We start from the raw sequence: 14,619 nt of genomic DNA on the forward strand, positions 1-14,619 counted from the left end.
ACAGTGGTACCTCAACTTACGAATTACTCGACATATGAATTTTTCGACACGCCTACAAATTTTTCGACATCCGAAGGACATCCATTGGCGGTTTTAGATGGGGTTTACTCGACTTACGAATTTTTCCGAATTTTTAGTTTCCAATGCATTCCTATGGGGAAATCGCTTTTTTCGACTTACGAATTTTTCGACCTACGAATGTGCATTCGGAACGGATTAAATTCGTAATTCGAGGTACCACTGTATACTGAATCAGAAGTCACCAGACCCTTGTATATAGTGGGAGGGTGGGGTGGATCCCCCCCCCCGGAGGGTAGTAGGAGGTGGATGGGTATGGTAAACCTGTTGACGACTGTTAAGGGTCCAGTGAGTTGTGTTTCAGTGTATCTGAAGAAATGTGCGTGCACACGAAAGCTTATACCAAGAGCAAACTTAGTTGGTCTCTAAGGTGCTACTGGACAATTTTTATACATATTTTGACTGCGTCAGACCAACACTGCTACCTACCTGAAGTTAATGGGACAGGCAGCCTTTTCTTCTGACAGTCTTGCTCTTGATAGCTGTCTCAGAGACTCCTTTCTGGTTCTCAAAATAACCCCAGTACTAAGGGGTTGGGGAAGGGAAGATGCACATTTGTGGATTTCCCCAATTATTCAGCGTTTTCTTTTATAAAACAAAATGATTTTATCAACATTTTACAAAATCGTATGGCAAAGCACACACACACACACACACACACATACAAAAGGCAAAGAGAGAAAACTAAGAGAGAGGGAAAACCCTCACACTTTTACGTATCTATATACTTAAACATACAGACAATTAGGCTAAGCTGTCAGGAAGTGAAAATGAAAAGTCGGTTTCTAGAGAAGTGAAAAGATATTGTCCCAGAATTCAGCACAGAGGTACTGCTTAAAAAGATCTTAGTTCGTTTCTCTTTTCCTTCGCATTTTATTGATATTGCTAATCTCTTCTGAGTTACATCTTAATATACAGTTCCTCTGTGCAGTTTTCTTTTCTATAGAAGTTCCATATAGTTAGTGGGTGGCTTTAAGTGCCCCCAGTTCTGGGAATAGACTCCCCCTCCTTGGGTTGTCTCCCAGGAAATGGGTGCTGAGTTTCTATCTGACTTCCTTCTTTGCAGAACAAAGCTAGTCTTTCTTGCCGGAAACCTTGAAATGTCTTATGTTAGTTACCTCGTGGCTCTGGTGTTGATAGGGAGCAAGAGCCCGTGGGAATAATGGGAAAGGAATTGGATTGTGAGGTGTTGTGAGCATTGATGTGCCAATGGCTTCTTTTGATTATATTATGTATGCATTCAGGTTATCACAGTTTTTCTACCTGTTGCAAATAATTCCTCGTAGTTCTGAGGTCGCAGTAGTACCAGGTAGGATGTTGTGATGTCTTTAGGACAAGTTCCTCAAGATTTATATTGGCATGTAGGTGTTTACATGCTTTGGAACTGTGTGGCAGTTTGAGTAATCCCATTCATTCTTGAAAATGAGGTGATGGCGGAAAATAGAACAGGGTTTGTTTTTAGCCAGTGTTACCTCCTTACAGTAATTATCATAATGTGATATATTAAGAGTTGGCCATTGCCAGCCATGGTCATGGGCAGGGTGGATAAAAATAAATGATTTTTTTTAAAAATCGGATTTTTTAAATTTAAATCGGATTTTTTTAAAAAATAAAATGCTTTTTAGGAAAATATATTACCATCCAAAGGTTATTCAATCATGAAATAAAGATTAGTTTTTTTATTATGTAGAATAAGGCTGTATATGTTTGATTTTTTTGGTAAATAAATTCCATTAATCCATTCACAATGTCATTTATGCTCTTCCAGAGGTTTTTGTAAAATTATTGGGCAGTTTCTCTGCCTACAAGATATTATCACAGATGCTTGGTTTACTTTTGCAGTTCTCAAAACTGACTTTGTCTCAGCAGAGATCACATGCCTCTTCTTCACAGCAAAAATGTTATAACATGAAGAGAGTTGAGAAAAAGACCTTAATCCTATTGTTCTACAAACCTATGAATACGGAATCAACCCCTTCAGTGTTAAGTTTCAAGAAGTTCAGTGAACAGAACAGAAACAATATTTTTCTGATTGTTTGGAGTGGAATGGATCTAATAAATCTATTTAAATTGTTATTATTAAGGTAATGATTATTTTTCTCCTTCCTAAGTACAACAGAAAAGTTGTCCAAATAGGAATGATTAACCTATTAAACTGGGGATAAAAAAACTAATATGAAAAGTTGTTATTCTAAAAATCTTCATCTACTTGCATATTAAAGTTATACCAGCAAGAATTAGTGTTTATGTAGAAAATTGTGATTTAAATCAAGCCTTACTGACTAGTGATTTAAATCAGTTTGATTTAAATCAAATCCACCCTGGTCATGGGTATGTGTTTAAAGAAACAGCTAGATTGTTGTTGTTGTTTTTTAACTTTGTAAATTAACCCCTAAATAGTGGAACTGAATGAAGAATGCACAACTTCCTCAGTTATGTTGCTGCGTATTAGCAAAGGAAAATAAAACAAGATCTTACTTTTCAACTAACAGGAACCGTTGAACTGTAATAAAAGTTATTACCATGCTTGACGCACCGAGTACCCGTCATTCCTATAAATGGTCTTAATATTTTTTTTTAATAAAAGAAATTCATTGGGTAGCACTTTTAATTTTCTTTAATTATACTTGCTGTTGACATCCGTCTGCTCTGCGTGTCTCTTCTATGAAAGGAGCATAGAATAAGTTAATAACAGTTCACTCATAAAACTTACACATAGCTTTCCCATTAATTCAAATGTTCAATGCAACATGCGTCGTAACGTCACGATTTTTGAAGTAAAGAAATTAAGTGTTCGCTTTTCTAGTGCACGAACCCTTTTCTTTGTGTGAAATATATATATATATGTTCTGGCTGAGTCATCTCTTGTGAAGTGTGTAGCTTCCCTCATGACCTCCCTAAACAGTGATCCTGCGAGCAAGAAATCCTGTTGTTGGGTTTTTTTTTAGTGGCTGTGCTTCGGTCAGAAACTAATACATAGGACGGCATAATTTTCCACCCCAACCTGAAACTGTAAATTGTTCTGACTAATCCAATTATGAATCACAGCATTAATATAAAGCATTAGAAGGAGTTTTGTGGTAGGTACAATAACAACTATTTTATCACAAAAAATGATAAGCAGCCACAAGCTACTGTACATGTTTGTACAAAACGAGTCAGCCACATATATTAAACACTCTCTCTCTCTCTCTCTCTCTCTCTCTCTCTCTCACACACACACACACACACACACACAGAGTGTTTTTAGACGAAACAACAATAGGGAAAATAATAACCATCAAAGCTACCAGGCCGCTATTTTAACTGTGCTTGCAGTATTTCAGCCTCGGCAATGCTGCTGTCTTCATGCGTAGTCTTGAGTCACATGGCTTTTATATAATTTAGCTGAAATGATTATATTGCAGGGCTCAGAGTACGATTCACGGGTCACCTGCATTTCTGAGTAGTTACAGAAGCATACCCAGAAGGGGCTTTGTGAGCCGCCTGGTCTGATGGTGGACGCCAGAAGACTTCCTTCAATTTAAATCACACCAAACACAATTTAAACCACACCTTTAGTTGTCTGTATGTAGCAAGCAAACGAAAAACCTGGAGGAAAATGACATTTCACTGCATACCCGGACAAATGGTTCTCATGGTTTGGAAGTGTTCCCCTCAATATATTTATTGGCAGGGTTTGTAAGGGGCAGGTGGGGCTTGTCAACCTAGGAAGGTAGCCCACCTAGAAGAAGGGAAACTCTGATCTCCGCTGCCATGTGGGATATTTTTGTGATGAAAAAAAGGGTAAGGAGTAAACCCATCACAAATCTGGAGTCCCTAAGATGGTTGGATGGCCCCCTGTATACCCCCTGTAGCCAAGCTGGTGCTCTGCTTTTCTTTGGACCACATCAGCGAAACCAAGAGGGGTGAGGGTCTTGTCTGAGCAGCCCAGGACCTCTGTGCCCACTGCCTGGGCTTGTGCCCCAGGGAGGTCACTTGGGAGCTGCTAATGCAGCGGTTTGACTTCATCCCCGGAGGCGCACTCTATTGTCACTCAAGACAGACGGAGGCCAGCAGCAGCAGCAACTTGCATTGTAGGGGATTGGAGCAGATGACCCTTGGGGGTCCCTTCTGACTCTATAATTCTAAGATTCTATTAACCAGTTAGTTAACTCTAAAGTGTTTATGTGTGTATTCCTAGTGCACATAGCTGGATTCACTAGAGGCCACATCAAGCTTTTGCATTTTATATGCTACTTTAACGGATGAAACGGCACAAGGCTTACCTGTGGATTGTCACATGTGGCAGTCACAACTATGTATGTGCACATACATGCTGATGACGATGTAGTGTGTGTACACTCAGAGGATGCCCTCCAGACCTTCCTAAATATCTTCTCAGAAGCGTACGAAAAACTTGGCCTGTCGCTCAACATCCAAAAAACCAAAGTGCTGCACCGACAAGCACAAAACAACCCCCTCTGCAGCACCAAAATCCAGCTCAATGGTGTGATGTTGGAAAGTGTCGATCACTTCTCCTACCTTGGCAGTTATCTTTCCACAAGGGCCGACACTGATGCCGGAATCCAGCATCGCCTGAGGTCTGCGAGTGCGGCTTTCTCCCGATTGAGGACCACGACATTCGCAGGGAAACCAAAATGCTTGTTTACAAAGCTATTGTACTACCAATCTTACTGTATGCATGTGAAACGTGAACCAGTTATAAAAGCCATCTCCAAGTTCTCAAAATACTCCCATCAACACTGTCTCCAAAAAAATTTACACATCACTTGGGAAGACAGGCGAACCAATGCCACTGTACTGGAAGAAGCAAAGACCACCAGTGTCAAAGCAATGATTCTTCAACACCAACTTCGTTGGACTGGTCATGTTGTGCAGATGCCTGATTATTGTCTTCCAGAGCAACTACTCTATTCCGGATTTAAAAATGGAAAGTAATGCTGGTCAACAAAAGAGGTTTAAAGATTCTCTGAAGGCAAATCTAAAAAAATGTATAAACACTGACAACTGGGAAACACTGGCTGCAAGCTCTCCAATTGGAGAACAGCCTTTACCAAAGGTGTCATGGTCTTTTAGACACTCGAACTCAGGATGAAAGGGAGAAACGTGCTAAGAGGAAGGCACATTTGGCAAACCCTCCCTGTGATCACCTCCCATCCAGAAACCTATGTCCCCACTGTGGAAGGACACGTGGATCCAGAATTGGCCTCCACAGTCACTTACGGACTCAATGTCAAGACCATGTGCATGGAAGACAGTCTTATTCGGCTACGAGTGATCGCCAAATAAGAAGAAGACATGCACAAGGAAGCTATGATCAGCCACAGCTTCCCAGTGTGTATTGCATGTGCACATACGGTATAGCATATGGATGTGGCAATATGCATGTGGCTTCACACTTCTTCATACGCAGAAGGGCTTTTCATTCAGGAAAAACATTGTCGGAAAAGCAAGTGTCTCTTGGATAAGTTATTGGCTCTCAGCTTCTGTGCCCCTGCTGGAAGGATACTTCCCTACCTCCGTTCTCCATTACCTTCAGTAGTAAAGTCGTCATGAACTCCCTGCCTGCCAGTTCCATGTATTCCCCACTGAGTCGGCAGAAAGTTAGTGGACTTCCGAAACTTATGCAACAAGGGGAGAGAAGACTGCTTTGTTTTGCAGGTGAGGGACGCCTGTAGCAGAGGAGACATTTTGGGGTGTGCCTTGCAGGATTGCTAAGAGGACAATGAAGCGAAGTGTCAGAAAGCATGTTGCACATTTAAAAGCTCTAGGTAAACAATGACCAACAATAGCTGATATATAGCTGACACAATATCTCAAAAGTATGTTTGCCCAATATTGGTGGAGAACAAGTGCTGTCTCCATGAGGACTGCCGTTGCCAATGTTATTGTCAATAAGTTTTGGGGATTGACCCATCTGCCCGTGTATGTTTTGGCCGCTCCCTGCTTCCATGACTGTGTCATTGGCAGGTGTTTTGGATACATGCTGTGCCATCATCCCTGGTTCAAAACCATGCACGCCTTTCAGGTGGATTGCCCAATACTTTTAAGGTGCTGTATTGCTATTTCTTAGCTGAGGTAATTGCTGCACAACATGTTCCTTTACCTGGGTTGCTGTGTTCCTGCCTTTGAAGCACCATGAGCCAAGAAGGTGTTGCTTGATTTAACCTCATGTTTTTGTTGAGATAACAAACATATAAACACCGCTGTGGTGCTCCATAAGGGACCCAGATGGCGCTGTGGGTTAAACCACAGAGCCTGGGGCTTGCTGATCAGAAGGTCGGCAGTTTGAATCCCTGCCACGGGGTGAGCTCCTGTTGCTCGGTCCCAGCTCCTGCCCACCTAGCAGTTCGAAAGCACATCAAAGTGCAAGTAGATAAATAGGAACCGCTCCAGCGGGAAGGTAAACGGTGTTTCCGTGCGCTGCTCTGGTTCGCCAGAAGCGGCTTTGTCATGCTGGCCACATGACCCGGAAGCTGTCTGCAGACAAACGCCGGCTCCCTTGGCCTATAGAGCGAGATGAGCGCCGCAACCCCAGAGTCGGACACGACTGGACCTGATGGTCAGGGGTCCCTTTACCTTTACCTTTTATGGTGCTCCATGATAGCCTAGGCTGAATTGTAGCGCTCAAATTACCCCATAATTGGGCAGGGGGTGGGTGCATCTGGAAAGGTACCACAAATTTGATTTTCATAAATGTCCTAACATAATGAATTGCCCAATCTGCTTCCAGAACATGTTCCAAGAATACACCTTTTCTCTTGGAGACACTGCCCATATTAATTCATAGTGGGCTGTGGAAGCTGTAGTCCTCTAGATGGTGTTGGACAACTCTGACAACAACGGACCATGTTGGCTGGGCACTGGCTGGAGTTGGAGTCTCCATACGCTCTTAGGATAGGGGTTCAGACTTGACTTTATGCAATATTTGTTCGTTCGTTTGCAACCCGCAATGTACTTCACAGAATCAACAAAAACAATGTACATTCCTTGCAGCCATGAAGACTATACAGAACCCAAGCTACAGAGAACCTGGGAGCCAGCCAGATATTAAAATGAAAGGAGTGGGAAAGGGGCTGAATCAAGCAAACTACCCCCCCCCTTTTAAGCATTTCTATGGCAGTAGGGACACAAGTGGTGCTGTGGGTTAAACCACAGAGCCTAGGGCTTGCTGATCAGAAGGTCGGTGGGTCGAATCCCTGCGACGGAGTGAGCTCCCGTTGCTCAGTTCCAGCTCCTGCCAACCTAGCAGTTTGAAAGCACGTCAAAGTGCAAGTAGATAAATAGGTACCGCTTCGGCGGGAAGGTAAACGGCGTGTCCGTGCGCTGCTCTGGTTCGCCAGAAGTGGCTTAGTCATGCTGGCCACATGACCCGGAAGCTGTACGCCGGCTCCCTCGGCCAGTAAAGCGAGATGAGCGCCGCAACCCCAGAGTCGTCCTCAACTGGACCTAACAGTCAGGCTTCCCTTTACCCTTTACCTTTATGGCAGTAACTACATTAGCCCATTGCAGAAAAACACAAAGAAGACCTGTGACACCTAGAGGACTAACAAGTTTTATTATGGCAAGAAGAAGAAGAAGAAGAAGAAGAAGAAGAAGAAGAAGAAGAAGAAGAGTTTGGATTTGATACAGTGTATTCTGCTTTATCACTACCCAAAGGAGTCTCAAAGCGGCTCACATTCTCCTTTCCCTTCCTCCCCCACAACAAACACTCTGTGAGGTGAGTGGGGCTGAGAGACTTCAGAGAAGTGTGACTAGCCCAAGGTCACCCAGCAGCTGCATGTGGAGGAGTGGAGACACAAACCCTGTTCCCCAGATTACGAGTCTACCACTCTTAACCACTACACCACACTGGCTTTTGTAGACCAGAGGACCGTGCATGCCTTTTTTGAGAGTGGGGAAAATGACGTTTGTGTGTGTTGATCCACAAAAGATTATGCAGCAGTACATTCATAAAGGCTTTTTTTTTTAATTAAAGATTTTCTTGATTTACAAATGTGTGTGCAATGTCTCTCTCGTATTTTTTCCATGTAACATATTTACAAATCAGTTTTGGTTTTTGAGACATTAGGGAGAGAAGGGGGAAAGAGGTGGGTGGGGTGGGGTGACGATGTTTCTATTTTCCTTAATATATGTAGGGTTTTAAGGTGACACAAGACACTCTATTGTCTTTTCTAGAAGGCTTTAATTTTCTGAAGCAACCTGCCGACTCTCTCTACAGTTTATTGTAATTTCTCCGCTGTTTAAAAATTTTAAGAACCGAGGTACCCATTCGGAAATACTGCTGGGTGCCGCCCTCACAGGAGCTGGCGTTACATGGGCAAATGTTCCCTGATGAAACAAAACCCCCTTCCTATAGAAAATTCAGCGAGAAACCTAGGCCCGAACCTGGGCCTAGCTAGCTTTCCGCAAGCGGGGTTGGTTTGTTTTTGATGTGTGGAAAGCTTTCAGTGATGTTCTCTTTTGAAGAGCAGCGCCACATGGTATTTCAGAACATATAGCGTGGTTTTTAAGTCACCTTCCTATAATTATAAAAGCAGGTTTTTTTTTCTGCCGTGAATAGAACTCAAGAACATCTGTTCCTTCTTGTCTTTCTGGCATTCTTCTAACTTGCCAGATTCCTCCCTCACATTTTAATCTTTTTTTTGAAAAAAGCAAAGATTTCAGATTATTTCATTCTATAGATTTTGCCTCCCAGAAAATCTTTGTTCTTATGATGTAATCGCAGATTCATCACCCTCCATGTCTGCTTTTCGTTTCCTCACTGCCTCCTTCCCCTGTCGGTGCTCTTCGACGCAATTACTTTAATCATAATTCTCTTGGAGAGGAACTTGACACCGAGAGCTTTCATGAATGGCAGTGTATATAATACTTCATATGTTTTTCAGGTTTTTGAAGTTGGGGGAGTTGCTCCCAGATCATGAGAAAAATATAAACGCATGAAGCAGTAATTTATGTGTCTCACCAGTGTTGCTTCTCACCCACGTCTGGAAGAAACGTGCCGCAAGATGGCATCTAAATTCATCTATTTATTTATTTAATTTTTATGCCACAGGGCGGTTCACAAGTACAAAACAGGAATACAAAAATTGTCCCTTTATAGCGTTTATTATCTGCTTTTATGAGTTGAGTTTGTATTGGCATGTGCGAATCTTTCCAAATACTTGAAGGACAAGTTCCTTGGGTGGCCTGGTAAATTAATTGATTTCGCAAAATGTCTGTGCCGTTCAGTTGTTCTAAAACCTTAAAGGGTTTTTAGGATAAAAAAACAAAACTCCAAAATGCTGCAGTTATCGATAAAAGGTAGCTTAAAACAGGTATTCAAAGAACATCCAAAAACTAATTCAATTCACCAGCAAGTTTAAAAAGGGGTTAGAACTCATGTAACTTGTCCATGTCTGGATACCGTGCCTAAACCAAAATGTGCTGAGCAGGTTCCAGGAAGGGCACAGCAAAGTTGCCACCTGCCTGTTGTCAACAGTCAGGGAGTTCCCAAGGTTCATTGCTGCCACACTAAAAGGTTGATTTCTTACAACTGTGAAATGGGCATTATGCGGCAGCTCTAACGGTGCCAGTTATGCCAATCAAAGCAGTTGAACATTTATTTATCACTCCCTCTAACAGTAAACTCTGGTGTAGCGAGGGTAGACAGGATTGTAGCTGCAACGGGACAGCTGAGAAACAAGGATCTGTTGGCATGCTTAGGGGAACTCTTGACACTTGCAGTAGTATATGTTTAAACAACACTTTTAAGAGGCAACTTCCTCGGCTGAACACGCTCAATAGCCAAGAAATGTTGGCTTTCAGGTGGAAATGTAAAATGTGTGTGTTTGTGTGTGTGTACAATTTCTGGCTTGAGTTGCTTATAATATTATGGGGCATAACCAGCTGGAAGGAACCTTGAGGTGTGAGTGCACTGCAACATTTTGTTGCAGACCTCGCTCGTCTTTTTACAATGCTTACCTACTACTTTTCCACAAATAGGTTCTCAGAGTGCTTTACACAGGACTCACGTACACTGGTGAGTTAAAGCGTTAAAAATGCATTATAAACATGTGACACCGGAGAGCGCTGTAGCAACTCTTCGATGTAAAATTGCATTGAGAGCCAAATAACTTTTTAAAAGCATTTTTACAATCGGTGTAGATCCAGCCATAGAAAGGTGGTTTACGATCATGTTTGAGTAACGCTGTTTGTAGTCTCTGGAGATGCAGTGTAAGGACTCCTACCTTACTTCCTTGTTGGCCCCAAATGCCTTCAAAGCACCACTGTATTCAGGAATAATAAATAAGGGGTTGGCTTTATTGGCAGCCTTGCACCAATAGAAATAGTTCTTATTTACCTAAAGCAGAGCCTCTGGATTTCATCAATTCCCCCTGTGCGCTGCAGATCCTGTGCTCTCTTGAAAGCTGATCCTGATGGAGGACATTCCTGAACGATATGGGGGGGTGACTCACAGAGCTGCAGTGGATGGGGGAATTGGCAGTTAATAGGTACCCAGCTTTGTGGTAGAAGTGCTTTCCCCTTGTGCAAAGCAACCACTGGATAGAACCCAAGCTTATATATTCTCACCACGCCCAAAGTGTTTCATATACACTTTTCTTGATTATCCTAATGCTAGCCCTGTAAAGTGTTGTTGTTGTTTAGTCGTTTAGTCGTGTCCGACTCTTCATGTCCCCATGGACCAGAGCATGCCAGGCACTCCTGTCTTCCACTGCCTCCCGCAGTTTGGTCAGACTCATGTTAGTAGCTTCGAGAACACTGTCCAACCATCTTGTCCTATGTTGTCCCCTTCTCCTTGTGCCCAACATCAGGGTCTTTTCCAGGGAGTCTTCTCTTCTCATGAGGTGGCCAAAGCATTGGAGCCTTAGCTTCAGGATCTGTACTTCCAGTGAGCACTTAGGGCTGATTTCCTTAAGAATGAAATAAAATAGAAAATTCTTTTCAGTAGCACCTTAGAGACCAACTGTGTTTGTTCTTGGTATGAGCTTTCGTGTGCATGCACACTTCTTCAGAAGAATGCACAGGAAAGCTCATACCAAGAACAAACACAGTTGGTCTCTAAGGTGCTACTGAAAAGAATTTTCTATTTTGTTTCGACTATGGCAGACCAGCACGGCTACCCACCTGTAACTGTTCCTTAAGAATGGATAGTCCATGGGGCTCTCAAGAGTCCCCTCCAGCACCATACTTCAAAAGCATCAATTCTTCGGCGATTAGCCATCTTTATGGTCCAGCTCTCACTTCCATACATCACCACTGGGAAAACCATAGCTTTAACTATACGGACCTTTTTCGGCAAGGTGATGTCTCTGCTTTTTAAGGTGCTGTCTAAGTTTGTCATTGCTTTTCTCCCAAGAAGCAGGCGTCTTTTAATTTCGTGACTGCTGTCACCATCTGCAGTGATCATGGAACCCTGTAAACTAGCTCAGCGTTATTCGCTCTGTATTGCAGGTTGCAGTCTGAGAGAGTTCATCTTGGCTTGCCTAGTGACTTCTTAGCAGAGGTGAAATTTCATCCATATGTGAACATAGACACTTAGCTCCTGCACCGTTTTGGATCTCAACAGTTGTGTAATACTCAGCCCCATCGAATGTTTGCATAAAACTCCTACTTCCACCGAGATGCACCGTCAGATTCCTAGTCTTTCATTACTACATAGCCATTAAAATACTTGCGGCTAGGCTTGTGAAAGAGGTCCAGACTACTGCTTGCCAACAGGAGGTTGTTTGTCTGAGTTCCTGATAGTATAACTCGGAGAGTTCCTTTGTACCCATGCAGTATTCCAGGTGTGGTGCCCAGCCTTGGCAGGTGAGAATTCCAACGCCTCCCTTTGACATGACCTTGTAGCGTGATCATGATTATAACTGCCTAGGTGACGGACCGGGAGCACCCATGGTTGCAGAGGTAATTTGGTCAAAGTGGTGACATTGTTTTAGAAATGATTGGTTGCTCTCTGGAGATTTAGGGAGTGTGTGCATGTGTGTCACGTGTAAAGCAATGTGTATCTGAAACTGGAGCAGAGGAGGGCCTTGGAAATTTGTTTTGACAGATGAACTTTACCTGCATACGAACCTAAGGAGAGCTCTGCTGGATCAGAGCGAAGGCCCATCAAAGTCCTGTTCTCACAGGTGCCAACCAGAAGCCCACGGAAAGTGTGCACACAGGATTAGTTTCTCTCTGATTATGTTTTGAGAAATGACATCCTGTTAACACTAGCTAGGGTTCCCAACCAGAGAAAGGAATTTTAGTTGACTAATACAACGCCAATCCTGGTCCGACTTCACTGGCTTCCAATTAGTGTCTAGGCCTAACTCAAAAGTGCTGGTTTTCACCCATAAAGCCTTAAACCACTCAAGAACGCAATATTTCATGGACCACTTTCCCCCATATGAACCAACCTGGACCCTGCAATTCTCATCTGAGGCCCTTCTTCGTGTTCCTCCTCAAGAAGAGGCCCAGAGGGCAGCAACAGAAAAACGGGCCTGAAGCTGAGGCTCCAATACTTTGGCCACCTCATGAGAAGAGAAGACTCCCTGGAAACGACCCTGGTGTTGGCAAAGATTGAGGGCACAAGGAGAAAGGGACGACAGAGGACGAGATGGTTGGACAGTGTTCTTGAAGCTACTAACATGAGTTTGACCAAACTGCGGGGAGGCAGTGGAAGACAGGAGTGCCTAGCGTGCTCTGGTCCATGGGGTCACAAAGAGTCGGACACGACTAAACGACCAACAAAACTTTTCAACATGCTTCCCCCAAAAGTGTGTCCATCCCTACTAATCTTCCCCTGCGCTGTGTAGCCACAGACAAATGTTTCTAGGAGGTCCCAAAAGCCCTGGCAGTGCTCCACATTCATTCAAGGTGCACCCTAGAATATGCCTCTGAAAATGCTTGAGTCGGTCTTATACTGCCAGAGCTGGATTTCTGTTTGTTTTTTCTTAAATATTTTTAAGCCCACTCTGTAGCTAGAAAGACAGCCCCTTTGATTCTCCCTGGAGCTGTGTGCAGGCACCCTTGAAACTCAGGATATCTTTGCTAAGACTTCCTTCTTCCATCCCATCAGTTAAGGACTCAGGGATGTGATTGTGCTTTCCAGCCAGAGATGGTGCTTTTGGGATGCTCCTGTACCTGCAAATGTGTACCTATACCTGCTGAATCAGGCCATCCTTTTTACTCACTCATGTCTGACAAGTCCCTGTCTAAATGCTGGCACAGAGAGAAAGAGATGAGAGTCAGGACCACACTGGACCTCTCCAGGGGAAGGAGGGTGGTCCAGCCTTTCCTATTGACCATGCTGACTGGGAATGATGGGAATTAGTAGTGCAACAACCTATGAGGGGAGCCAGATTGATGAAGGCTGAACATGGTGGATTCATCCAATACATTGGCTTTCCCTTTCCCCCCAAGCAACACTTCCAGTGCTTTTTTTTTGGCATTCTAATGTGCTGTGGTGCACCCAGTTTATAAATTACTATTGAAAATATTTCATTTCTGGTAACATTTTCTGATACGTTCTGTTCTCTGTTTCACCTTTAACAGCCTTAAGGTGTGCATGCACCTGTAATGCTAAGCGGGTCTCTTAACACCTTTATGTGCCACCGTTCTGTGTGCAGCTAAATTTTACTGTCTTATAAGAATTTTCATTCTGATCAGGAGCCGGTCTGTAACTGTAATGCAGTAATCAGATTTTAATGACAACTGCAGAATATATAAATAACCACTTCTGCCCGCTTTCAATCCCAGAGTTTAATAGCAATTTGGTGGAGCTGAATACAGGGAAAAAGTCTCATAAATTTACCAATACTTGAAGTACAGCTGCTCCCTCTCCTCTTTAAAATGGGACGAGAAGCATGGTGTGCTCTGGCGAGTCACAAGATTACGGCTATTTATTAATTAATCTAATTGTTTATTTTATCTCTTGTTTTTCTACAGCTAAAGCGAGACAAGCCGGAAACATTGCCAGATTTGAAAAACGTAGTTGAAGAGAAGTTTAAAGCCTTGGAAAGCAGAAACAGTGACCTTGACTTGCAAGGGAATGAGAAATTTGCCCACTTTAAGGAGCAGCTCAGGCAGATGAAGGCTCAGTGTAAGTCTTTTATTTATCACCATGCTTGGAAAGTTCTGAGAAGGTACAAACAGCTGATCCCCTCTCTTAGCTCTGCCTCTCACTATGAACCTTGAGCAGGGAAGCGACTCTTAGGTGAGGTTCCCAGCAAAAAAGGAATTTAATCTCCCTGCGTCGTTCCCACCAGGCTGCCCTTCAGGATGAGCTAAGGTGAAACAGGATATTGCCAAAAATTCCCGAGCCGCATTTTGTGATTGGTAGCCATGCTGGAGCTTCTTTTTCCCTGTTTGTTTGTTCGTTCATCTCACCCATTTATAAAGTGTGCCAGAGATTTAAGTGATATGCTTAGTTTGAATTAATAGGTAAACTTAAAACGCATTCTGCAGAAGCCCAGTTTTCTTTTTCCTTTTTAATCTGCTAGTGAATTGTTTAAAGTACAAAAGGCAGCAATTGGGGAGCAGTCTGTGATTTGC

At 43.2% G+C, this 14,619-nt stretch overlaps 1 protein-coding gene across 2 annotated transcripts in view; it reads left to right on the top strand.

Moving 5' to 3' along the window:
* NSMCE2 (NSE2 (MMS21) homolog, SMC5-SMC6 complex SUMO ligase) overlaps window positions 1-14,384 on the top strand; it is a 76,297-nt gene extending 61,913 nt beyond the window's left edge. For both annotated transcript variants that reach the window (XM_033155843.1, XM_033155844.1), the window contains exon 4: window positions 14,014-14,384. In XM_033155843.1, coding sequence (XP_033011734.1) covers window positions 14,014-14,262 — 249 coding nt within the window. In that variant the 3' untranslated portion in view covers window positions 14,263-14,384. The remainder of the gene's footprint in view (window positions 1-14,013) is intronic.
* The last annotated feature ends 235 nt before the right edge of the window (window positions 14,385-14,619 follow it).

This window comes from Lacerta agilis, chromosome 7 (assembly GCF_009819535.1).
Source record: "Lacerta agilis isolate rLacAgi1 chromosome 7, rLacAgi1.pri, whole genome shotgun sequence".
Lineage (NCBI taxonomy): Eukaryota > Metazoa > Chordata > Lepidosauria > Squamata > Lacertidae > Lacerta > Lacerta agilis.